This window comes from Struthio camelus, chromosome 4 (assembly GCF_040807025.1).
Source record: "Struthio camelus isolate bStrCam1 chromosome 4, bStrCam1.hap1, whole genome shotgun sequence".
Lineage (NCBI taxonomy): Eukaryota > Metazoa > Chordata > Aves > Struthioniformes > Struthionidae > Struthio > Struthio camelus.
The window spans coordinates 4,556,306-4,583,093 of NC_090945.1; the positions used below are offsets into that span (position 1 = coordinate 4,556,306).

Consider the following 26,788-nt stretch of genomic DNA (forward strand, 5'->3'; position numbering starts at 1 on the left):
CTGAATAAAGAGATACAGCAGGGTAAAAAAATTATAGAAATTCAGGAGGTGGAAGGGCTAGCACTCTGGCATGGGTTGCTGGGTTGCTAAAGCCCAGCTTATACATGCATGCTTTTTTGCATATGTGTATATTTATACATATATGCATATGTCCTTTTATCTCCTCAATAGAATTTGGGGGAAATGGTCAGTTTTGCCTATGTTTGAAAGATCCTAACAGGCCCATTGGTATTAAACTACAGCAAATGGGTGGCAGGAGGGAAGAGCCCCAACATCAAGCAGACATCCTAATTGCACAAGGAGCTCTTACAACCTCTCATTACCTGATCAACCCACCTTGGAGGAAAAAAAAGAGAAAATCCCATTTCCTAGCCCGAGGGCTTACCCCACAGCTCTCAGGACCCACCAAAATTAGTCTGACCCCTGCTGACACCGCTTGACAGAAGGGGACAAAGCAGGGATGGATGGGATACCATTCGGCCAGCATTGTTCACCCGGCAGGTGGATGGGAGAGCTTGTTCCTTTTCTTTTTTTAAAATGAAGAAAAATTTTTACCTCTCATGCCCTTTTGCTCTGCAGCTCTGAACACTGCATTTCTCATGGAACCAAATGATTAAACTTTGGCGCTTGACGTTTCATGTTTAAATGTCAAGCCTGCAATGCAGTGTCTCAGGAGCAAAATCGATGGGATTTCAATTTTCTTGTAATAAATATGGCCTTTATTGGTAGTGAAACAAGAAAAAGGCTGGCACCCCATTTCACATCTTTGCCTTTTTTGTTTTCCTTCCCTCCTCTTATGCAATAGATATATTGGAGAAGGGATTGCATATGTTTTATGCTTGCAGCCCCTTTCCCGGACAGCTTTTGCTGGCTCCTGTCTGTTTTGCCATGTTTATCTGCACAGGGTTTTTCAGGAGCACATCCCTAAAGCCAGATTCCAGGCAAGGCAGAGCTGTCCCTCGGCAGGGGCGAAATTGCTTCCTGCCTGGCACGCTTTCCTTGTAATAGACCTAAAAGTTATATTTGCCTTTCAAAAAAGTCGTGTGAAGCTTGTCTTCTGTAACCCACGTAGCCTCTGTTAATGGGAGTGCCACCGCAGAGCTTCCCCCCACCACCCCCAGATCTGGGCAGCTTTCCTGCTCTGGCGCTGCTGCCCCCTATTCCTACTGTGATTTGCACCGTTCCTCCAGTGCCTTGATGCCGTTTCACTTTGGGTGCCTGCAGATGTGTGGATTTTTTTGGCTTGTTCCTAACACGCTTGAGGGTGACTTTCCTTAGGCCCCATTGCCTTGAAGAAACCTGTTCCGTTCTTGAATCCCCTGCCTGCTCCTATTCCCACCAGCTCTCTGCTACCTCTTCTGTTTAAGTCACTGCTCGCAGTTTCTGCCTTGCACGCTATTTATCACTTGAGCTGATGAAAAATGCACAATGAGTCTCTGGCTTGGGTCTATGGTGCTCTGCAGCACCATAAACCTTGCATTGCTTTCAGCTGCGCCAGGCGATGCCACCAGCAGCTTTCATGTTTACTACCCCAAACAGCTCTGCAGCAGCAGCAAATTTTGTCAGGACCCAATTTGTCCCTAGGGCATCCTGATGAGCTCAGCACCAAAATGTTGATATGTATTAATGAGGGACAGCCCAATACCTAGGGCAGCAGGAATTAAGAGCCTTTCTAGGGAGACCATGTGGAAAAGTCATGAAGAATGGCTAAGCCCCATTTTGGCTGATGCGGCCTAAGTGAATTATTAGTGTTTTCCCTGTCCCCACTTCTCTCCCTTAACGTCTCACAGTCTGTCGCCATCCTGGTTAAGTAATAGATAAAGCAAGAGCTAAATAAGAAAATAATACTTTGGACCTGGCATGAGAGGTTTTATCCGAGCCGCTGACAACATCACTTTGTTAATCCAACAGACCTTATGTTTCCTTTCATATATAAAGTGCCGTTCCTCTGCCCTCCCAGCCTCCCTCATCTTTCTGGGCCATAAAATGCAAGGTACAAGTAATCGCCCATTGTCTTTCTGGGTTTTCCAGTACACAGGTGAAATCAGCATCTCCCCCCTCTGTCCTCATCGGTGCTGCCCTCATCTTCTTGTAGTCTTTAGGCAGTGGCTATCCTGATCTACCATAGCTATTAAGCTGCCCCTATCCACTCCTCTGGGCATATATAATTTTGCTGTTGCTCAAGTTTGCTGAGTCACATGGGTTGGGAGTGTGAGCTGGGATCCCTCTATCCAAAATTCAGACAAATCAGTCTCGAGGATGAGAGGGAAAAAAAAAAAAAAGGAAAGACAACCCCTTAGCTTCTAAAGGAGCGCCTGTCCAGGACCCACAGTGCTGTCAGGTGCCATAGTACACTGGCCCCTGACGCAGGTGTTTTGCACTGCAAATCAAACTAAAAAGCAGATCTCCTCCCAAATCAAAAGAGAGGTAGGAGTAATTAGGACCTTTCCCTGGGGAGCTGGCAGCCTGGACTCAATTCCCACCACCCGTCTCCCGTGTCCCAGTGCCCCTCTCTCCCCATGACGGCAAGATCAGCTGCACAGCCCAGCTTAGAAGGCAGAAAGGAAGGAAGAGGGCAACGACCAAATGTGCTGGGTTGCTCTTGAGCTGCCAGCCTGTGCCTGTTCCCCTTTTTCTCAGGAACACTGAAGCCAGAAATCCCCCTTCAAAGGGAGCTATGAGGCACCTCGGACCTGTGCGAGCATCTTTGCACAGAAGGAAAAGCTGATGTGGCACGGAAAGCTCACACATGGACCCAGGGTGCTGGCAGCAGGGGTGACCCACAGCCAGCTGCAGCTGGTATTCAAAGATTTTTATTTTCATGAAAAAATATAAAATTTCGTATCTTACACTACAAAAACATGTACACAAACAGAATGCACAGAGAGTGTCAAAAGAAATAAAAGAAATACAGCAATGCTAAAATCTTCTATGAGTTAAAACGCTGATGCAAGGAGCTGAGCTGTGGTTCGGGCAGCACTTAACACAAGAGCTCCTGATCTACCTTCCCCTAAGGAATTGCAACGCAAATATTAATAAAGGACTCGAAACTAAGCATTACTCTTAGACTGCTACTGATGTATTTCACACGCTCCTTAATGACTAATTTCAAGACTAAGGCAGTCTAAGGATCCACAATTTCTTGACCACTGACTGGGACTTCTACATTTTTATATTCAACATTGGGGAGACAAAAAAATTTTTTTACTTCACCTTTTGTTCTTCTTGCTGTTAGCCTATTAAAGGAATAAATGAAATCTAGAACTGATCTTTTTTAAAAATTAATCTTCTTTTTTTAATGATTAGATAACTTTTCCAAGTGGCAACTAAACAATGAATGGGGGTAGTCTAAACAAGCTACGCTTGGGAAGACTTCCTCCTCCCAAGAAGAAAAAACATTTTTTTAAAGGATCTCCCACCCCCTGAAATACTTCCTCCCAATTAGCAGCAAAAGGCACTGGGAAAAAAGTATCTGTTGTACTAGCAGCAGCACTCTGAGATGGGCAAGCAAACTGCTTCGACTCACCCTAGATAGAAAATGCACCTCCAGCTATCAATTCTGGGCTTATTAACAAAAATTGCTGCCTTTGTGTATCTAATGCTTGCACTCTTCAGTATGGCAGGACTAGTGAGGGTGGCCAATCACACTACGTAGCTTGCCTCAATGCTTGCATTAGAAAAATACCACTGCAGTCTTGTTCTCTGCATCCCGCTATATACAATCATAATTTCTAACATCTCGTGGTAGCCTATACGTTTTTAATATCGCTACTTTTCCTAGCACAAAACATGAAAGTCGCCTTTCAAAGGTGCATTTGTCTGCCTGCGCGTCATGCTGCCCAGCTCAGCGGGCCAGGAGGGTGGCAAAAGCTGCTATTTCCCAAGAGGTGCTGCAAAATTCATGTGAAAAGGGGAGCTTGAAGTGAAAACCATAAATCCATACGAGATGCCCCAATAAACAGTCTAACTTCCCAAATACTGAGGACGGGCAGTTCTCTCTGATGTTAACGGAAGGTCTCAGCTCTTTGCTCTGGAATTTGAGCACAGCAGTAGAAGTTGTAACTTCTGGACCCTGTTCTTTAAAATAGTAGCTTTTTTGCTTAGCTCAAAGTCTTAGGAAAGAGATACGTAGCAAGAACAGCTTTTGAAATAAATATAAAGGGTATTTATTTATTTAAGGAACCAAGCACAGTCACCCTATTTACAAACATGGTCTGGCTTAAGAACAGTCTGCTTACTGCTAAGGTCAGCTGAAGGGTACTTTGAAGGTTACTCCAGTATCTGGTAATTACTACAGTATATCAAGAATGTCATTCTTGCATCATGTGAAACATGGTGCATACCAGAAATCCTGTGTACACCTTTCAAAAGCCACAAAAGTGAGAAGAATTTTATTTTAAAAGCCCATAAAACAGAACAACCCAAAATCCAATGGGCTCCATGGTTAATGAGCGACTGAAGCTAACCAACAGAAAGGAGAATGGCAGAAATTTGCTAATAAAATCTGAGAGCAGCTGATTGAGGCAAGCAGGAATTTAACAGTTCCTTCCAAAGAAACGAGTTGTTGCTCCTGCCTTCCTACAGATTATTTCCCAAAGCACTGCAGCCTGGGAGACACAAATAATCCCGAGACACTTCCACTGACAACTCTAATAAAGTTATTTATTATTTGACAAATTTTTTATGCACTGAGATTGTTATGTCTCCCTTCCCCCGCCCCAACCATCCTCTCGTGGTCCAGCAGCTGACAAAATGAAACGCTGGCGTGAGAAATTGCAGAAGCGAGATTTGTCAAACCTTCCTGCTGCTGCACACTCAGGGCTCTATTTCTCACCTTTACAGATGAGCTCAGGGCTTTTGCTGTCGGCAGCAGAGGCTGACTACACCTCATGGAAACACGGCAGGGGAGAAGTGAGTCTGCAGAGCATTGCAAAATGGACACATGTTGGATGGAAAATCCCTACTGCACGCTGTGGAAACTTGGGCTCCTAAAAATCCCTATGTGCTTCTGCAGGGAAGAAAGAAACCCTCTCCTTTTAGACCTTTCCCCATCCCTTTTCTTCAGAAACTGGTGTTCGTATCAATTCTCATCGAAGGGCTTTGAAAGAACTGAAGATGTTTAAAACTAGTTAAAGTGGCATTAAAGACACACTTTGGGAAGGCGGGCAGGAGAAAAAGGCCTTGTGACATTGGCTGTGCTGCTGGAGCAGCTCTGCTTTGCAGGCCAGCAGGTAGGTGGGACACAGTGGAGCCGCATGCTGATTTTATCAGCAAGGACAAAGGCTACAAGGTGCTACCCAGCACCTCTGAAAAAGCGATGTATCTAGAATAATACTTGCCATGAACAGAGTGATTTTTAAATCCTTATCTTTACCAAAGCCTTAACAAACAAACAAACAAACAAACACAACCTATGAATACCATATTAACTGCATGGATTAATCCCATCCATAGCAAAAGAAGAATGAAAATTGTTTCTAGCCAGGATTTCAAGGGGATTGGGCAGCTAGCTATTCCCCTTGAGTCCCTTTGAAAACAGCAGCTGTGAGCTTTATGATGTACAAATCAACACCCGGTTACAACCAAGCACTGACTCGAGCAGCACTGGCCTCAAACAGATCCTTTCCGTATGGGGTTGTGCCACTGCACTGACCAAGGTTGGCTCCTTTTTTTGGGTGCCCCTCCTCCAGGCGCAAAGCACACAGGTCTGTACCTGCCTGTGTATCAGGGCATCTGGTCTTTGTGCTGGACTTTCTGCCACCTTTCCCGCAGTGGAGGTACCCGGCACAGAAATGGGCAGAAGAGGAGTGGTGCCATCTCCCATTGCCCTTTTGGCCACCCCAGCTCACTGCCTCCCACTGAGCTCAGTGTGCGAGAAAGCCAGTGGGTGCCTTGGTGGCCTTATAGGGATGGCAGATGGATGCTTTCTGTAAGGCCCAGCTGTGATCACTGCCGTCTTGGTGAGGCCATCCTGTCCAGGTGCCACGATGCCCCTGAAGGCCATTGAGAGCTGGGAGACTTAATCCCACTTCTCTTCTCTTCTTCCGAATGCCCTCAGCATCGATGGGGAGGGGGAGAGGAATGTCTTTTATTTAAGCACACTTTTTCTATCATCTCATAGATGTAATTAAAACTCCTGAAAGCTTTTTATGTTGCTAAAACCAAATAACAGCAAAAATACAAAGCATAGTGGCAACATAAAACAGAAACAAAACAAGGAGAGAAAGAGAACAAAAAGAAACAACAAAAAAACCCCCCCAATCTTGTACCTGATGTGTAGCAAACTGTACAGTATATACATCTTCTTCATGTAGTATCCTCACAGAAGAGCAAACTAAAAAGGACTTTGTAACACAGCGAGAAAAAAATATACACCCTGTATTATATTTGCCACTGAGCAAGCAACATTTATACACTAGTCTCTATAACTTAACGCTGTGTAACAGCATCTTTTAAATTTACAAAACAAAATATCTATCAAGAAATAATCTAATCATATTGCTCTTCAATACACTTTTGTAGACAATTAAGACTTGAAGTAAACTTCAATAAACTGCAGCTTTTGCGAGCCCATAAATGGCTACAAAAAATTCTCCATTCAAGTAAGTCCTTGGAAGTATTACCATGTGCTGCCACAATTCAGTATATAAAGGTGCTATATATATATTTATATATATATATCCCAAGTACAGACAACGTGTGGTGGGAAGGCTTGGTGTTGTTGCTGCTGAAGCGTAAGAAATCATCAGTTAACCTCATGTACAGTAGATCCATTTCCATGTTCCATGCATGTTACACTTACTTCATGAAAATGAAGACACAAATAGGAAGAAAAGGAAAGTTTTGAGTCAAACACCACTTTATAGATGACATGGTGGAGGCCAGTGTCCTTCAGTTATAGAATCACTGAATTTCCCTTTTTTTTTAGTTAAAATAAATCTCAGGACTAGTATACAAAGTGCAGGACCGATCACTTGAGGAAGTGACTTTAAAAGTGAGTTACAAGGGCACCATCCCGTTCACCAGCTGGACCTTCAGCTCTTGGAGGCTGCTCATTATCTTCTTCTGGTGACCAACAAGTGTCACTCCGAGGCGCCTCAAGTCCCTGTGTGGAGAAAGCACACGTTGTTTCTATGGACCAACTCGGGCCAACCTTGCTACTAATAACTCCCATGCATTGCAAACCACTGCTACTACCTTGCTCTTACCATCAACGGCTCCCAACGTGCTTTGTAAAGGAGGCAAGGGTAATTATCCCCTTTTTTAGTGGCTGTGGACATCTCAGCAAGGTGAAAGGACTGGACCAAGATCAAATAGGCGAAGGACAAAGGCCAGGCCAAATGTCAAGGAATCATCCTTGGGTTTCTACTACACATGAAAGACCCTATTCCAGGAGAAAAACCCTATTCCAGGAGAAAAACCTGAATAAGAAAACATGTGTTGCACATTCATCTCCTAAGACAGACTGATACATTATCTTGGATATGAACAGCACAAAGTAAGGTAAAGCCATGCTTCCTTCCTCTTCAGGCGAGGTAAGGCCAAAGAGACGCCAGTGGGAACCCTATGGATCGGTCCTAAAGAGCGCTGAACTGCTGCAGCCTTGAGCATGGCTCCCACCCTGCTGCCCCCCCGCAGCTCTTTGAAGAGCAGAAAACAAAATTAACAAAGACATTGAAGGATTTGAGCTCCTAAAAAGCTTGGGTGCTTTTTGGAAACTGTAATGGTTGTTGTTTGGAAATCACCCCAGCTCCTGCTGCTTTTCTCAGGAGCCTGAAGGCCATCTGAGTTGTATGGCAAAACTACCCTACAGCACTCAGCACATTTACATGCTGGAGATAGATTGCAGATGAACACATGCAATGACTGCCTCAATACTTCTGCATAATGCACAGGAATGACACATCAAGGTATGTTGCTCTCAGCAGCTTTACACATTGGACAGAGATGCCTGTGTGAATTCAACAAATCATCCAAGCCAAAAAATTACATAGATTCCTTTTTAAAACATTGCTTCAATTAAAAAGCAACTCAGAGTGAGGATTGATGCACTAACACATAAGCCAGTTGAAGCCAAAAGTTAGATCTGTGCTCCATGGGACTGTCATGCTCTCAGCCTTTTCATTTGGAATATACTATATTTTCTGCTTGAGGCTAAACACCTAAATTTCCTCATCCTTTTTCCATGATGCATGTCTCCGATGCAAGCAGGGAATCGCGACATACGAGGCACAGCGCACTGAAGGTCAGTGAGACACATTGGCATGCTTCTTGCCTGGAAGAAAAGGAGCAAAGGTGCCTGCAAAGGTGCCTAGCCTCATAGGGGGACAAGCTTTCATTTCTGCCTCCACTGAATCGTGAAACTAGTTTGGCAAGCAATCTTAATAATGAAGGAAAATGTAGTAATGCTATTGTTACATGCAATTTATTTATGTACACAGCACTGTTGGACGTTCACACCAGAAGATCAAAAAAAAAACCAACCCATTTTCCATTTTCCCTCTGCAAAGTGCTGCTCAGTTGGCATTTTTCTGAAAATTCAGCTATTTTTTCAGATATCTAAAGTGCAAACTGAACTCTCTTGAAAATCCAGCACCAAATATTTCACACATGCATAGTTTCGCTGATATTCTTCCTCTCCTCTCGCATGTTATGCAAAACAATCAGCCTGAAAGTATCAGCAAGGCACACGTGTTCGTGTTTCATATGCAGCTCAAGCAATCTGGGAAAGAAAAACTCCCTAAAGCACTGGGGCAGCAGTGGGCTTCCTGATCCTTTTGATCAGCACTCCAAATTTTCTGGATACTCACTACAGAGATTTTTTTTCCCCTTACAGAATCTACCATAACCCAATATCTTTGAGTGCCTCATTAATTTAAAAGAGAAAGAAAAAGAGACAAGACAAACATGTTTCTGGTTTTAATCCATTAGGTGCTCACCAGGAGATCTAGTCTATTTTTCTGAAGATTGAATCCTCTCGAATGTGGAGCCAATGGCCAAAAGCCAGGGGATTCCTCAAGGATGGGAAACAGTCTTTCACCTCCACAAAGATGGACCGAAAAACCTAATCCAGACTACGGCTCCCAAGCCAGATGCTCCCCAGTGTGAAATCAGCATAGCTTCCCTGACGCTCATTTATGCCAGCTCAGTATTCCCCATGGCTGGGGCATGAGCAGAAGCAGCAGCACTGGACCCACAGGAGGAAATACGCTGTATTTTATACGTACTGTATTTTATTCAAAGGCCACATTGCAAAGGCAGTGACAAAACTTTCCCAAAAGTGCCTGAAGAAGGTAGGAGCTTAATTCCCATTTCCGAATGTGATTTACACTATGTGGCACGCTCCCACACAGCCAAGTCCCTTCTCCAGCTGGGACTTGACATTGCCAAAGCGCTCGACCTAAAGCAGAGATGGCAGAAGTCAATTTAAATACCACTGCCCAAAATTGAGGGTGCAAAACAAAAGGCTTTTGCACAAAATCAAAATTCTGTGCCAAAGGGCTATGAAACTACTGAATGTAAAAAGTTCCAGCATTGCTTGGCTCATTTGACCACGAATGACTGGTAGTTTCCTTGGGGTCAGCTCGGGAGGAGGGAGCTACAGAGGTTTTGCGAGGGATTGGGGAGAGGATGCTAGGAAACGTGCAATTCCCCCCAAGAAAAGGTGCATCTGAGACCTTGTGGAGAAGCAAGCAACTGGCACTGGCGATCTGGAGCCAAGGAACCCTACATTCAGATATTTGGTTTGTGAGCGTGGTTGTGGCAGCAGCGTGGGCACTCCTGGAGGCCATGGAGACACATCTGCATATGCAAGTCATGCCGTCTCACTGCTTTCAAATCCTCACAGCGACAAGACTTTTAGTCTTCTTCTAGGGACAGATCTCCCCTTTTTACATTTCTTTCTTTCTCCTGTGGTTAAAAATGGAAACAAGCAGGAATTTCAATCGCATGCCTACACAGAAGTAAGGAGCTGACCTAAGCCAACGAAAAAGCCAAGGAAATAAAGGTGCGATTGGTGTCAGCTCATTCCAAACAGCCCACATACAACTGCATGCATGCTGCTCCAATCCACTGCCTGATATGAAAGCCCAGTGGCAATTTTTTTGAAGGACAAAAAGGTATTCCCTTAACTGCAATCTCCTCCATTTGCAAGGGTTGAATTCAGGGTCTTCACGTTGTAATAAATATATTTAAAACATTTTATTTACAAACAGAACTACTAATACACCATGGACTAGTTGAACACAGTGTAGACTAGGACTGGATTGCCACATAAAATACAAGCCCCTCACCATCCATTTCATCATGCAAAAGAGCCGGGTTCCTGAAAAATTTCCATGGCCAGCAGCCATCATCCTGATCACGGATAATTTCTATTTAATTTCCCATCCAGGCCAGATTTCACCACTCTTCGTCATGTGGTGTAACTCTACAACTGACCATTAGATGGGGACTACTCACAGAGTTAGTTGTCAGTTTGAATGAGAAGGAAGAACAATAACCTCAAAGACCTTCAGAAGACACTAGAGAGAGGAATCCACCTGCTAGGGACTTTTGCTTGAAATTAGGACCTTTATTTTTTAAGAGTTCATCTGCTCTTATTCATTATTCCCATCCTATGTTATTACGACATGAGAATTGTGCTGTTGAGAAGCAGATGCAGCATCACAATCCCAGCACTGAGATTTCAGGCTAAGAATAAGCATCTAGAGCAGGTGAACTCTTAAATGTTCTTCATTCAGTAGAACTTTCAATAAATAATTCATTTTATTTTATAAGAAAAAAAATACAATGAAAGGCAACACAGCACAGATTATTACAAATATTCAGAGCTCTTCATCTAATAACAAAGAACAAGGTGTCCTGAGATTCAGTGAGTACAGATATTTCAAAAGGTATAGTACGTAGTCCATATTTTGTTAATAATTGGTCCAGTCAAGGGTTGGACTGAAACTCAAGTCATGGTTCTAGCTATTCTTGAGTATTGTCCTGGTAAAGTTATTCTTGCAGGGTATGGAAAGAGCTCCAGATACACTCAAAGTCACTAGGTGGTCCACAAGTTTAAAGAGCAGGCCTGGTCCACCGGAAAGGTTTCCTTCAAGTCTGATATCCAGTTGGAAAGAGAGGGTGGAGGGTGAGGCTCCACTTTTCACAAGGTGATTCGTCCCTTTGCAAGAATTAGAGCTAAATGTAGAAATCACTTTTTGTTTGAACATGTGCATTTTCAGGACTTTGCTTAAGCAGGCAGAGCTCAGGACTTGGGGCGATACTTGCTGCGTTTAGGTTTTTAATTTTTGATTTTCAGAACTTTGTTGCTAGTGCTATTCTTTTCTGGAAAACATGCATCAAGTCATCAGTTTGAAAGAAGCAGGGCTGTAACTGGGATTTTGGTTTGTGCGCCCAGGGAGGAACACCAGGACTGCCAACCTTTTGAGTGTCTCACCCAAGCGAGGCCTGGTTTTCAAAAAGTGCTGAACATGTACCATCTCTGCCAGGTCCCGTAAAGAGGCCACAACCCTGGCACCAATAGACATTAGTCACGTCAAAATATTATGGCCATCCTCTTTTACATTAATGATTTTTTTTCCAGTAGACTGTAGGAATTCTTTACTTTCATCTCATTTTTTCTGCTTTTATCCAGTTCGCCTTTTTCCATTTAATTTCTACATCAGTCCCCTAGGCAGTTTGAATTTGGGCAATATCGTTTTGAACGGTATTTGCAAGGCAATGTCTTAAACTGTAAAGAATGTTTTACTAATGTTATTTGGGGAAAGCAACCTACTTCCAAACGTTCAGATCTTTTCACCTGATCCCCCCAAGTCCCAGCTCTGGAATATACTGAACAGCTGCCTATATTAAAAATGACAAGGAATGTTTAACCTGAATTCTCATTTGCAGGGCACAAAATGTTTTTGTTCTTCCCTTTCATGGGGAGAAAAATAACCCCCCCCCCCCACAAAAACAAACCCCCCAAATATACTAACCTTTAAAGAACTTTGCATGTGCCAAGGTTATTTCTTTCCCAGAGTTTCTCTGGAGAACCTGGGAGAATCTAAGATGAGCCCCCACAGAAGCCAGATAAGTATTTCTCTCCTTTACTTCACTGATTTTAAGGGCAGTCTGCCAGTTTACACCAGCCTGAGCCTACGGTTCAGGTCTTAAACATGGGATATCTCTCCTCTTAAGCCTCTGAAGTTTATGCTGTTTTTTTTAACAGCTGAGTCTTTTGTGTTTTGTAATGTGTCTGACAGGTATCAGAGAGGCCCTGTTTTTGCATGTTTGGTTGGCTTTTTAATTGATCTTCCCCAATTTTCCCCAAAACAGACCTGAACAGGGCCAAGCCCTCTAGCTGAACCACAAACACAGGCGCAAATGTCCAAGGCGGAGCTATTGGAGAAGCATGATGCCTTGCACAAGCATCTCCGTCTCAGGTGCTCTGGATCCTTTACGTTTTATTTGCTGACATATATTACCACCTAGCTAGAGCCAACTCAGAAAAACTGATGAAGCAACCTCAAAATCAGCAGAGCTTGTCTAAATTTCCCAAGTGGAAAAGTGACAGAGCTGTACAAGTATGGTATTGCTCCATATCAAAAGAGCCTCCCAACACATTTTTAAGAGTCAAATCAATAGTGTGGTCCTCATGCTGCTATCAGCCTGGCTGGAGACAGTTGTGCCAACAGTTCCAGAGTTTGCTCACGGCCCAGGGGAAATAAGCTAACCCACGCTGAACTGTGGGCTGCCAGTTGCATTTCTTTTAGTAGTTGATCTAGCCCCCATAAAACCAGTTGAGCCACCTCTGCAAGATGCCCATCCACAGACCACTTCCTTGGCCGCAGTACTGCTCCACACAGCCCTCACCTACCAGGCAGCGCTTCACTACGTGAAGTCAGGGCTTTTCAACTTCTTGCCCTTTTTTCCAGCTTTGACAGAAGTGAGCGAGTGAACTATAAGATAAGATAGATTCATGAAATATCTCCTTTCAGCTTCCACCCTCCCAAAAACGCCCAGAGGCTCCCAGGGCATCAGTGCCTCTGTCCTGCTCTGCTGCTGGGAAAGCCTGGAAAAAAGCTGCACCTGAGCAGCTCCGATACGTTGTCTCCATGGGGAGGAGGCCACTAAAGGAGTGGCCAAAGATGACACTTGTGCTATACACAACATACTGGCACTCTGAGGAGGTGAGATACGGTTTGCAGCTCGTGAGGGTCAGAGCATCTCTGGCAGCTATAATCTGATTTAAAAACTTTTAAAACAACTTGCCTTTCTAGCTAGAACTGCACAGAAAATGGATTTCTTGGTTCACTGCCAATCTGAAAAATGTTTTTCAAATAGCTTTTGATTGGCTTGAAAAGATTTTGGGGAGGATGTTTTTGAAATTTCTGGACTGCTGATGGGTAAATATATAGATGCATTTAAAAATCTGAAAAGGAATTAAGCAGATCATTTCATAATCTTCTTTAAAGGATTTTAATTTAAAAAATCTGAGTAAATAAAGTTTCTTTTTAAGAACGAAGATATTCTTTGACCTTTTGAATTTTTTTGTTTTAATATAAGCTAGTCAGATGGATTCAGAGAATATTTTAGTCCCAAAGCCTCTGCCCTTTTTTTCTTTTTTTCTAAAAAAAAAAAAAAAAGTTTTGTGGGTATATTTCTTAACTGCTTTTCCATGTCTCCTACTGAACATGTCTTCATATAAAAGGGTACTCCCTCAAGAACCCTGTTGTGGGTAACCACTTTCAGCAATCAGAAGGAGAAACTGGGGAACTGGTCCAGATAAAGGAAGGGTTTCTTTCAAAATGGACTATTTTTCCAAAGTTTTCCATAAGGCAAGGAAGAAAAGAGGAGGAAATGTGTGAGAGACAGAGAAGAATGAACTTAAAAAAAAAAAAAAAAAAGTAAGCATCACAGACTCACAGAATGGCCGAGGTTGCAAGGCACCTCTGGAGATGATGGAGGCCAACCTGCCTGCTCAAGCAGGCTCCTCTAGAGCACCTTGCACAGCAGCGCGTCCAGGCGCCTGGGACTCTCTGCAGGCAAAGAGACTCCGCTCCCTCGCTGGGCAACCTGTTCCAGTGCTCTGGCACCCTCCCACGAAAGAAGGTTTTTCCTCAGGGTCACATGGCACTTCCTGGGCTTCACTTTGTGCCTCTTGTCCTGTCACTGGGCACCACGGAGAAGAGGCTGGCCCCATCCTCGTCACAGCCTCCCTTCGCAGACCTGTACGCACCGACCGCATCTCCTCTCGGTCGGCTCTTCGCCACGCTAAACAGGCCAGGCTCGCTCAGCCGTTCTTCATAGGCCACATGCTCCAGTCTCCTCAGCCTCTTCGTAGCCCTGCACTGTGCTCTCGCCAGGAGGGCCATGTCTCTCTTGCACTGGGCAGCCCAGAACTGGACACAGCACTCCAGGGGAGGCCTCCCCAGGGCTGAGGAGAGGGGCAGGATCACCTCCCCCCACCTGCTGGCAACACTCTGCCGGATGCACCCCAGCAGACCATTGGCCTTCTTGGCCCCCTCCAAGGGCACACTGCTGGCTCATGGTTAACTTGCTGTCCACCAGCACTCCCAGGTCCTTCTCGGCAGAGCTGCTTTCCAGCAGGTCAACTCCCAGCCTGTACTGGTGCAGGGGGTCATTCCTCCCCAGGTGCTCAACCCTGCACTTGCCTTTGTTGACCTTCAGGAGATGCCTCTCCGCCCAGCTCTCCAGCCTGTCCACGTCCCTCTGAATGGCAGCACAGTCTTCTGCTGTGTCAGCCACTCCTCCCAGTTTAGTCTCATCCGCAAACTTGCTGAGGGCGCACTCTGTCCCTTCATCTAGGCCATCGATGACTACACTGAACAAGACTGGACCCAATACTGACCCCTGGGGGACACCGCTAGCCACAGGCCTCCAACTTGACTCTGCGCCATTCACCACAACCCTCTGAGCTCGGCCATCCAGCCAGTCTTCAATCCACCTCACTGTCCACTCGTCTAGCCCACACTTCCTGAGCTTACCTAGGAGGATGTGATGGGAGAGAGTGTCAAAAGAGTAAAATGAGGGAGAAAGTAAAGCCAGAAGAAGGTAAAGGCAAAGAAGCAGCAGGAGGAAGCAGGGAACAGATTAAAAGAGAGATCATGGCTGCAAACAGGAAGAAAAGAGAGCAAATGCAAAGTCAGGGAGAACAGAGGTGAAGAAAATTGTGGCTCTGTGATGGGCAGTGGGGCTAGTGAGTTGAGGGTCAGCCTGCTGAGATTTTATACCAAAAAACAGTGGCTATTTGGCACAGTTGTAATCGATCCTTGTATTACTTATAAATTATACATGTGCAAGCTAAAGAATACTTAATAATAATGTCATTTTTATGAAGCTCTGCATTTTGTGTGATTTTGAAGAAATGCAGACAACCCTCCCGACGAGGGAGTTAGGCTATCCTAGTTTTGGCAGCGCACTAGCAAGAGGGATGCTAAGATAGTGGGTAGAGCTACATTACTAAGTGAACTTCTGATTTACTGACAAATGTAAAAAAATAAATGCATCAAAGTGAAAAGCGCCTTATAATTTGGGGTTCAACGCAAAAATTTTCTCTGACCCAAACCAAAGCATTTCACTTCTGATTTGAGCATTTCTTTTAGAGCTCTTAAAATATTCATAGAAAATTCTGAATCTGAACAAATTAGTTTTGTTTAAGAAATGGTAAAACCTAATTATTTCTTTTATTTGAATAATTCTGCTGCCAAACAGTGACAAGTCTGTGATATATTTTAGAGAATCTGCATTTTCCACTGGAACCTGCTCTGATGGTAAGATTGAAAAGCTCTGCACCATGTGCAAAGGAATTCCTACCCTATGCAGTGCATTTCCATAGAAAACCCTGTGACAGCTAGGAGAAACACTGTGGTTCTGTGGGGCTTTTTTGTCGTTTTTTCCTTATTCTTCTGCAGTGATTCTGTAGGCGTGCTGGCCATCTGGTTGCGTTGGCCTGCTGGTAATTGGAGGAGCCAGGATCTCTTCCAAAGCAGCCCCAAGCATGGAGCCTAATCCTTCCCACTCTGCCTCAATGCCTGCGCTAACACAAGCTCAAGTTAACCCAGCTGGAAATGCAGGCTCTGTGCTAAGTTTGAATAAGTGGCAGGAAGAAAGTATGGATGTGATTATACAAAACAACACAGGCGATTAAAGGTAGAGCATAATAAACCAGTAGCCCCAAGGCATTTTTACCAAGTCATGTAGTGTTGCTGCCCTAACTGCAAGCACATACATGTGAAAACGTGGAGGGCACAATGGGTGCTGTGGACCTGGCCCTGCCACCAGGGCTGACAGCATCAGGGCTGCTGGCTTGATGCCGTCAGCAGAACAGGAGCAGGCTCCAAGGCAGGATTTGAGCCTTGCTTGCAATATTCTGGCTAACAAATAACTGATCAAAGCCTGCTAGCAGCTTTTGGTTCCTGCTGGGTGCAATTCCTGCTGATGAGAAAGGCAGTGAAAATGCAACTCACGCTTGCTTGAAGCCTGCAGAAGTTTAGAAGGAAGAGCCTAGGCCAGGGAGCCTGTCACCTAGAGATGTGTATTTGCTAATGCTCTTGTGCAGACATCAGCTGTGTCTAGGTTTATTTCTATGTGTTAGACTAACGTTGAATCCCATTACTGTTTACTGGGCTGAGTGTCCACTCATTCTTGGGTAAATCTGGGTGACTTCTGAAACCAGCTAGTGTAAAGCCAGTTCAGCTCAGAGGGGACTCTAAATCAGACATATTTACTAGTAGGGTTTTTTTTTTTTTAGTTTTGTCAATGACCTCACATAATCAACTACTTTTATGTCAGAGGGCCGCTTGTCAATTATTCAGACTCAAGCATTAATTTATTTGAGCAAAGGAGCCAAGGTGCTGGCTGCCAATATAGTGACGGTAAGCTCTGGTCTTGCCTGCATTTGTTTTCGTCAATATGGACGCTAAAAGAGCAAACTTCCCTGGAAACTGCTGACTGCAAACAATGAGTAATGCTTTCCTTTTTGGAGCCTTCTCCTTACTTATATTTGAAAGGTTTGTCTCCCACCACTCTCAACTCCAAAAAATGAGGTGCAAATGATCTGGAAACTACTCACTCTAAAGTCACCTGAGCCACAGCATCCATCGAACTGTATCCGTTTTCCATGAAAATCTCCGTATATCGTCCCATTTTGATAGCTTCCAGCCATTCGCCTACTGATCTGTAGGCACTGCTCCCCACCGGACTGTGTTCTACTAACAAATTTGATACTCTAAAAACAAAAGCAAAAACAGAGAAGCAAAGAAAATCAGTATCAAGAGGTACTCAACATGACTCAGTCACTCACTTTTTTATGGTGGAGACGGCTCTTTTCTTGCATACTCTAGTGATTACTGCAGCCTGAATCCTCTCGTCAGGCACGCGGTGAGTGGTAATTATTGTCTCTCATCAGCAGCTGTTGCTTAACCTTGGTAGTGCAGCTCAACTAAAATGAGGTGGAGGGAACTACCCCCTTGATAAGCTTGGCAAGGGATTTTCCAAAGTTTTCCGTTTTACCATTAATTTCAGAAAGGCTGATGTAAAAGCTTTCAAAACACCTGTTTCATGAGCAAAAAGGAAAGAAATGATTATGAAGGATTAGCTAGGCAAGACTTTGCAACATCTCTAACATGTCTTTTCACCTGTACCTTTGCCCACTTTGTTGGGTCCATAACATGAGCAGAAAGAAGCAGCCTCAGCTGAGGATGGGGGTTAGCATCCTTTGCTGTCATCTCTTGTACACATGGAGGCTGCCTTTCCTCACTGCTTCCCCCAATCCCTCCCACTTCAAGGACTTCAGCTTTGCTCCTCTTGCTCCGTTTTCCTCTTTCTTCAAAGCTAATAATTAACTTCAGACAGCCCAGAGCCTGGAAGCCAAAACCCAGATTACATTTCCCAGCAGCGACTGTCAATGGCAGGCTGCCGCTAACACTTTGGGGCCAGCTCCTGCCAACTTAGGCCACGTTTTCAGATGTGGCTATCATCCAGCAAGTCCTGCAGAGAGCAGCAACACTCCAAACCAAACTCCAGGCTCGAGGTGAGCTTCATCATTTAGCCCAGAAATAGAAATGAGACTCCAGCTCCATAGCCTGGTTCAAACCCCATCATGACAATTTGCTACCTGTTCAGTTATGCCATGCATGGAAGAAATAACTCAGATATATAATAACCCTTCACCGTAGCAGAAATACTATAACACATGGTGCAAAAGACCCGTGTTGTATACAGGTCCACCATTCTTCCAGTGAAGTGCAGAGAGTGCAGGGACTTGTCCAAGGTCAGCTAGGCGAGTAGGGAAAGACACTGGCTTTGGCCCCTGCTTTGCACACTAGGACATAAAGCTAATATAAACCTGGCACCAAGATTATTACCCACCAGAAAAAGCATTTGCTGGATCAGCCTCTGACTGTGAGAATTAGACTTAAAAGATTTGTAGCTGGAAACAGAGCTGGGATATTATTTTAGCACTTCAGGAATCTTCGTGTATTTTATGATTGCATTAGTATTATTTGTTTATTTAATAGTGATGCTGAAGGGTCCAATAAAACATGAATGCTTGCAGTACCAAGAGCATAATGGCTTCCCATAACATTTTATACACATGAGGAATCCAAAACTCCTAAGTAATCATAATGAGAAGTGGATTTTCATCACTAATGTCATGAGGTACCTACTGATATGTACACGCTGTAATGTGGAGAGTGATTTCCTCCCTTATTTGCATTAACAAGAATTTCTATAAAGAATACATTACATATATAAAAGAAAGTCCTTTACAGCTGCTGTATGTTGAAGTAATGCTTCATTTGGAAACACTGTGGTCCGGGCATGGCATTCTATGATTAAAGAAACAGCCACAAAAACCTGGCTGTTCAGGTGCTCCATCCACGTCAAAAATACCTAGCGCAACTTTGAAAAGGAGCAGTTTGGAATTGGATTGACCTGTACATGCAATAAAATATCAGCAAAGTGCTTAGCAACTCAAGTAAATGGTTTTCTGTCTATTTTCATCTTTTCTAGAATAACCATTTGGGATAGCAGTACATCAACCACAATGTAGCATGCCTTCAAAATGGCTATTCTGAACTGAAAATAAAAGAGAAACATCACATGTTTTGTGCTATCATAAACCTTTTCCTGCAGGTTTGCTGGGACTGACATTACAACTAATTGCTAGTAAGATTCATTCTTCAATTTCTTCTTCAGATGGTTAATGATGCATGTGACATAGCCCAAGGAATCAGATCTATTTTGTATTTAAAAGTGAAATGTACCGAGGTTTTATGTCTCTTCTCTCCCAGTGTATGAGACACCATACATGGGGACATGATACTCGACCCTAGCTGGAAGACAGAGCTTCTCCTTTGTGCATGAGATTCCCTGGTACAGCACATGTCCGGGCTTTGCAACCACAGGCACTTCAGGACTGCAGAGAAAAGCTGCGGCCCTGTTCCTGTGAAAGGAGGAGGCCAGCACAGGATGTGCAATCTAGAGGCAATAGGGGATACGGGCCATGTGCCACTGTGCAAGACTCAGACAGTAAATCAGCTTTGGTCCACACTGCCAGCGTAACCTTGTCTTAATATCTGTACCTCATTGCTGTTAAAGTGCTATCCGTATAATGATTTGTGTCTTTTTTTTTCCCCTCCTCTGAGAATGAACTTTTCTGAAGTGCCAGAGCCTCACACAGTGTTAATCAGTGGAACTCCACTGACATCAGTGAAACAGCAGTGATTTATATATATATCACTCCTTCATGACCTTTCGAGGCACCAAGTGATTAGTGACATACATGGCTCAGATGTAATACTGCTCGTTTATACAGTGTGAAAAAAAACCCGTCTCCAAGACTCCAAGACTGGAACTTACTGAAAAATATGAATCTCTACTTTTCCCCAAGCGCAATTTGATTCCTTGACCATATTGACCTTATTCGTAGCTGTGTAGCTCTTGAGATTCATATTTAACTGCACAGCGGCTGCTCTGTTCACTTAATGCGGTTTAGAAAATCATTTGGGTACAATTCTTTGGGAATCACAAAGATCCTCTTTTGTTTACAAAGACTGCCAGAACGGGAGGTGATGGCTAACGGGACTGGGGACAGTTGTGGGAGGATGCGCTTGGACTTCTGTGAGCTTTGCACATCTGAAGGGTTTCTCCAAGAGGCTCTCCTCTTCATATTACCAGGATAAAGTCAACAGGGAGATAATTTGAGCAATGTTTACTATATGCTTCATGGGCTCAGTCTTGCTCTCTCTAACCCTGGGGTAAGAGCAGAGGCAGATTTATCATAGACCTACAAATACTGCTGACACTCAGCTTCTGAAAGAGAGGCCACAGTAATTTTCCTTGTGGCAGCAGCACTGCATTTATAAAGTAACTGAATTGCTCACCTGTCTGCCAATTTAAACGGAAAGAGTCGATTTGGGAAAACTCCTCTGGACATAATGAAGCTGGAGGAACAGCCACACAAGGATGTGAGCTGGCCAAATAATAAGTGGTAATTCTACACAGGAGCAGGTATTCAGACAAGAATATTGCTTTGAGAAATGGCTCTGGCCTGAATTTATACCTGCTCGATGCATTAACCAATGTCTTCAAGCTGCTTGGGTTACGGATGAGCTTGTCCAACATGCTGACAATTTCGTCAAACTTGGGCCTGCTATTCCGGTCTTTCTGCCAGCAGTCAAGCATTAGCTGGTAGAGAGCAGCAGGGCAGTCCATGGGACTTGGCAGGCGATAGCCTTCCTCCACGGCTTTAATCACCTATGGGAGACAAAACACAAGGCTGCTGGGTTGCTATTCTTCCTCTCATCCTTTTCCCAAATGCAAAATGATGAAAACAGGGAACTTAGAGGTCAGCAATATGCTTATCAACAACTCTCTCCCTGCAACCTCTGCATACAAGAAGCAAGCCCAGTAACCCCCCAACCCCCTTATCTTTCACATTTTCTACAGGATGGGTTGAATAATTAATTTCTGGTCACTGAAAAATGAACCTAGAGAGCCAAGGCACTGGTAGAATGGGTGGGATAAATCTCACACTGTACATGTTCAAGGCTCAGCTGAGCTCCACAGGTTATACCAGGTTAACTCCCTAAGCCTGCTGCAGACTGCAAACAGCAGCCTATGGGGCTTCCTAGCAGTGCCTTGGAGTACAGCAATTTTGTTTATTCAGTTGTGGGCTTCTTTTTAAATGAAAAGGCATGTGCTAGACCACAAATTTGTATTACAGTAATAAAAGTCTGACTGTATTTCAAAAGAGACTTTGAATGCTAATTGATGGATGGATTCAAGGCTGAGGCAGAGCAACCATCTCATATATCATTCAATACTGTCTGGGTCTAGTTGTTTCTTAGTGTGTCCACATTTCTGCCAGGAATTGAAAATGTCAGCACAAGAGTATGTAAATTAGAAACAGAGGAGGGTTGTTGCACTGATTTCAAATACAAACCATCAATGGCTCTAAAGCTAAAACAACTGGCATGCATATGTGCTGCTTGTGCTCTTGAAGCAAAAATGGCTAAACAAGAGCAGAAATAAATAAAGCAACTCGTTTCCCCCATTTTTTGATAGATTTACAATAGAGGTCAGAGCGCAACAGTTCCCATTTAAAAACCTTAACACTTTTTCAGGAGAACACAGCTCTCATTTCAGGCCATAAGGGTGTGTGAGCATGCCAAGAGAGCCTCGGCAGCCCTTCTTCACACCCGCCGCTCCAAGTCCACTCATTGACTCAAAGGGGCTGGAAGCAGCTCTTGTGGGTGGTGAACGCCATGTGAAAAACCACAGCACTTCACTGACTCCAAAGGCAGCCTCAAACGCCATTCATTCTAGGCACTGTCTCACTTCTGCTTTGAAAACATCCTGTTTTTAAAAAGAAGACTGTGCAGTTAGCATGTTAAGTTGTTTCCTTGATCCAGAGCTCTTTAATCCCCTGATGGGCAGTACCGTAAGAGCCACGTCAGGCTGACGTTATTTTTCAGAAGGCTCCAAAATTCAGGACCACGTATATGACTTTCAATCCATCCTGTGCCATGTGCGTGTGTTTTTTTTTTTTTTGTCAAGCAGGGAAATTCTAGGAATGAGCAGAACTGGCTGAGCAGCAGCAGTGGGAACCTCAGATCTCCTTAGGGCATATGTAGTAGAGGAGACATTGCGTGACACTTTGCAGTCTCCTCAAAGGGTACCAAGCACATCCGAAGAACTGGCCCACGAGACCAGCAGTGCTCAAACAGAGACCTGTCTAAAGCCAGGAGGTGTCAGCAGGAATATCCCCACGGATTTCGCTCCTCGGTGGAGCAGCTGCACCGTTTTCTACCCAACCTATGCAGGATTGCAAAGTGGTCATTTCTACAACACGGCTTCTGCTCACAGCATCAAAAAACAGGCCCACGATACTATGCTCTCTTCGCATCATGCTTTCAGCTGATCCCTGACCCAAAATTTGCAACTGCCATATAAAAAAACCTCAATGTAGCACAGCTACGTTATTTGCTATGTCCACGTGTGTATTTTTAACAATAAGGAATCATCCTCCAGCTGTAGCAGAAAGAAAATAGTAGCAAGATGAGTATCAGACCATCTGGCACCAGCTCAGAATATCTGAACTACATCTGCAATGGAGTTATGTATGCTTTCTATTCCTGGCAGTAACATCCCAATCAATAGTGTTAACTCAATTTACAGGATGTCATTCGTTCTGGTGATACAAGGTAAATGGTACCAAAATACTGCAAGGAGCTGGGAGGCTGAAATATACTCCTGTATCTCAAGGTGCCTTGGGGGTCTGGCTATAACAGAAGTAAAAGAAGGAAACAACAATGATCAAGTCACTGGTAGCAACCACAATAGTTAGAAAATAAGCAAATGGCACGTTTGCTTTTCTGGTCATTGGTGCACACTACCTTGTAAGACTTGAGGAGCAAAATTTTGCAGCTAGGAGACATTTTGTCTCTTTTCCTTTTCTGGACAAGTGTTATTCACTTATGGGATTGGGGTGATTGAATTTATGATGTTTGCAAGAGGACAACCTGAGACAGTCTATTCCAGTAAACCAAAGTAACACCTTTAGCCTCCTGTCTTCACAAAACCACCACTCTGAAGACTAAAATGCTAACATCATGATAACTTAACTTACCAGCCTGTGAAAGAGAGGCCACAAAATTCCACTCAACAATTCCTGCACCAAAGCCTTATCTTGTGGTTCAGTCAAAGGATATTTTTAGAAAGTCATCCAGAAACCATTGCGACTTTACAGTGTGGTGTGTAGCCTTTGGAGCTGTAACAGTGCCTGCCCTACTGCACTATACCTCCTTTGACATGGGTGAGAGCAATTTGCACAAAACACAAGCAGAACAGCTTTGCTCACCACTGACTACACCTGCAAGCAATGTGCTTTAATTGCAAATCATGTGCCCGAAACCAGTGGGCAACAGAGTCTGAAATTCATGTGAGCAAAGCGCCAGGGCTCTCCACATGAAACTCAGCATGAAATCTAACAGCTCTCATTCTTCTGCCAAAACGAGAAGGCAAGGGAAGAAGAATGGGCCACGAGGATATGTAGGGGAAGGCATAAATCACATGGGAAACATTTCTGTACCACAAGAATTAAGTTTCCTAGGCTACTATCGCTCAGCCAGTTGCCAGTTATGCAGATTAGAGAGGTGATCCAAGCAAAGCCTCTTCAGCAGCTGATGCTCATAAAGGTCTCACCAGTTCTCTGCTTTCCGCTGCTAAAGAAACCAGTCCCCTGTCCACTTTTCCTCAGATAAGTGAAACGCACTCAACATCCCACAGGACAGAGTAGCGTTTGGGTTTTTTTTGGAGTAGCTGTGCAAGGCGGAGATGTTTAAAGGGTCACTATCCAGACCAGGACTCCCTGGCCACGGAGCATTATCTCACTGGCACCAGCCTGAATCTTAGTCCGGCATTTACTGAATAGTATTTGTATTATGCTCTTGCAACAGCATTAAAAATAGCTACAGTGTTCCATGCGACCAGAAAAACTTGGCTCTAAATTGCTGCATCCTCTGCACAGGGCATGGAAGAAAGTCTCTGTACACGATTGAAATAACCCCCTGTGTAGATGTATGCTGCTTTACCAAGCTCCCTGCAAAGGTGACAGCGTCAGCAATGAAGAACCAGTGGGGCATTCATGCCAAATACTACGCTTCTCTCACGCAAGACGTGCAGTGTGACCACCTCAAAGGTACTGCTCGCCTCCTTTCCTGGACTACACAGGTGAGCAGATAGGACAAGAGAGCAGCCCAGCATGACAGCTATTAACATTAACTGACGGCAAAGGCCGAAGGGAAAACATAGGAGAAACAGAAGACTCATAATGACAAAAAGTCAAGGGAACAGGGATGCTGTTCAAAGAAAAAGGGGATGAAACATCAGGCCTTGTGCTGGGGCCAGGGGAAGCCCACAGCAGAGCGAAGATCTGCCACCCATTCTGCAGCAGGTCTCCACAAACATGAAGCAGGAGGGAGGTGGGAGCAATGAAGACGGACTCCGTTTGCCACAGGCAGAATGGCTGTACTTTTTCCCACGTAACAGAGCTGCTCTGGGGGCCCTGCCAATCTTAAGGTGACCCCCTGCTTCATGCACTAGATGGTATCCTAGGAGAGCTCCACGTCATGTTTCTCAGAGTTGTAAAGAGGAAGGAGGGACCCCAGAAATTTTAGCCACCCTAGTCTCACAATTTTTTAAGCTGAGACAAAGATAAATGTTTATGGAGAGCTCAGGGTAGGAAGGAGCCCTGGAGGAGGAAAGGGAGAGCCTTTCCACATAGACTGGGATCAGAGCTAGTGTAAAGAGTGGGTCAGCATCTTGGGAGGTGCTCGAGAAGGTAGCTTTGAGGGCAGAGGGAGCACTAACGCAGACTCAAAGGTCTTCGCAGTGGACACAGCAAAGGATGGGAGAAGAAGAAGGAGCAAATCTGTTCTCAAGACTCACAATGCAAGGACATCTGAAACCCAGATCTCAGCGATGTCAGGCTGAACTGCAATCGCTATACCGTATCACCCAGCTTTTGTGCAGGGAACAAGCCTTCACCACGACTCATCGAGTTTCTGCTTTCCATGATTGCAGGGGTTAGTATATGCAATTGAAATGCTGCCAGTTATCAGCATCTATCCCCTGGCAGACCTTTGTCATTAGAGAGAACAGGGACAGGCTCCAGCTCTAACAGCATTAGTGTAGCTCCAGCAGTCTGCCTGGGGAAGCAGGCTTGGCTCTGCACAGACACATTTCCCTCTGTGCAAAGCCTCTTCAGGGCTGATGCAAAAGAGAGCATCAACAGGAGGACTGGTTTTCTCTGGCATGGGGAAGACGTGGGAGAGCAAAGCTGTTTTTACAGTGACTGTCCTAAAGTGGGGTCTCCGTCCCAGTCCTGCCTCTCTGGCAGCAGAATGAACGCTAAGCCTCTGAGTCCCATCACATGGCAACACTTGCATGTGCTTACATCTTGGTTCGTCATTTCCCAATATGGTCTCTCGCCGTAGGACATCACCTCCCACATAACTATGCCATAGCTCCAGACATCGCTGGCCGACGTGAACTTGCGGAAGGCGATTGCTTCAGGTGCTGTCCATCGGATGGGGATTTTCCCTCCCTGGGATGAAAAAAAAAAAGCAGATTGGAGAGGAGGGCACAGAACATGCAAAAGAGGATGAAACAATACTTCTTAGAGCACTGAGGGATGCTACTTTCTCTCTGGAAAGAGACATCGAATTTTAAAGTAAATCTATTTGACAGCACAGGGCCCCTCTCCACATTATCTCAGCCCATAAGCATTTGTAAGCTGCCTACTAATTGGCTGTCCTGAAGGTTTGTTGTTTGAATTCTGTTTGAATGCTGGGACATGTATAGGATCAACATCTCAATTATGTTGCACTGGCTGGTAGGGGAATACGGCTCCCAGCTTCCGAGAGTGAACGGAGGAGGAACAGACAGCTCTGAATCAGAGGAAGACTTTGATCTAATGAGAGCTTCATGCAAATTGCTGGGGAAGGAGCACTTTTTTTTTTTTGAAGCCCTGATCCTGCAGCTGGATCTGTGCAGTGGGCACAAAAATGTGTACATTCAAAGACCAGCCTGCTTGGCCTCCGCTGCAAGGCTGAAAATGATGCCACCTCCCACAGATCACGGTGGTTTATCCGTTGTGGAGAGCTGTCAAATGTGCTTTGCTATTTCCCTTTCTTTCTCCTAGTGTTTTAGAAATCAAACCTCAGACCAGCCCTGGGAGGGGTGGGGGGGAGAAGGGGAGTTCAGATTAAGAAATACTTTTCTCATTGGGCCTAAAGAGTCATCTCCCTTGATTTATCTCAAAATACTTTTCAATGTATTTACATTAAAATACATTCCTCCCAGTGCCGAGCTAAATATTGGAAACTCTCCCTGAATGCCCCCTAAGAGTGTTTGCCATTGGAGAGAGACAGAATTTGGAACATATTTAAAAAGCAAATTAACCAACAAAAAAAGCCCCTTCTTCCAACAGCTATTTATTCGCAGGCTTATCAGAGCATGCCTTAAGTGAGGGGCCAGATTCTCAGTGGTGCCAATTAGCACAGGGCGGTCCCCACCGCAGCAGGGCTGGCCAGAAGCCCTCCCGCCTGCAGGAGGGTTCTGGTCCAGCCATGCTCAGAGCCCCAGTGCTGGGCTGTGACTGCCAGCAATGAAAATGCCTTTCCCTGACTGCCAAATCTCCTCAGGAACCGGGAACACAACCCACAGAGCTGACATCACCCGCAAAACAATACGCTTGGAAAAAATGCAT

General features: G+C 44.6%; 1 protein-coding gene across 14 annotated transcripts in view; it reads right to left on the reverse strand.

Moving 5' to 3' along the window:
- Positions 1-2,797: 2,797 nt before the first annotated feature.
- The window catches only part of EPHA5 (EPH receptor A5), a 214,683-nt gene continuing 190,692 nt past the window's right edge, over positions 2,798-26,788 (reverse strand). For 5 of the 14 annotated variants that reach the window (XM_068941125.1, XM_068941123.1, XM_068941118.1 and 2 more), the window contains 4 exons: positions 25,475-25,624; positions 20,579-20,772; positions 17,084-17,239; positions 2,798-7,105 (listed from right to left, as the gene is read on the reverse strand). In XM_068941125.1, coding sequence (XP_068797226.1) covers positions 7,000-7,105; positions 17,084-17,239; positions 20,579-20,772; positions 25,475-25,624 — 606 coding nt within the window. In that variant the 3' untranslated portion in view covers positions 2,798-6,999. The other 9 variants (XM_068941116.1, XM_068941114.1, XM_068941115.1 and 6 more) reach the window with 3 other exon arrangements.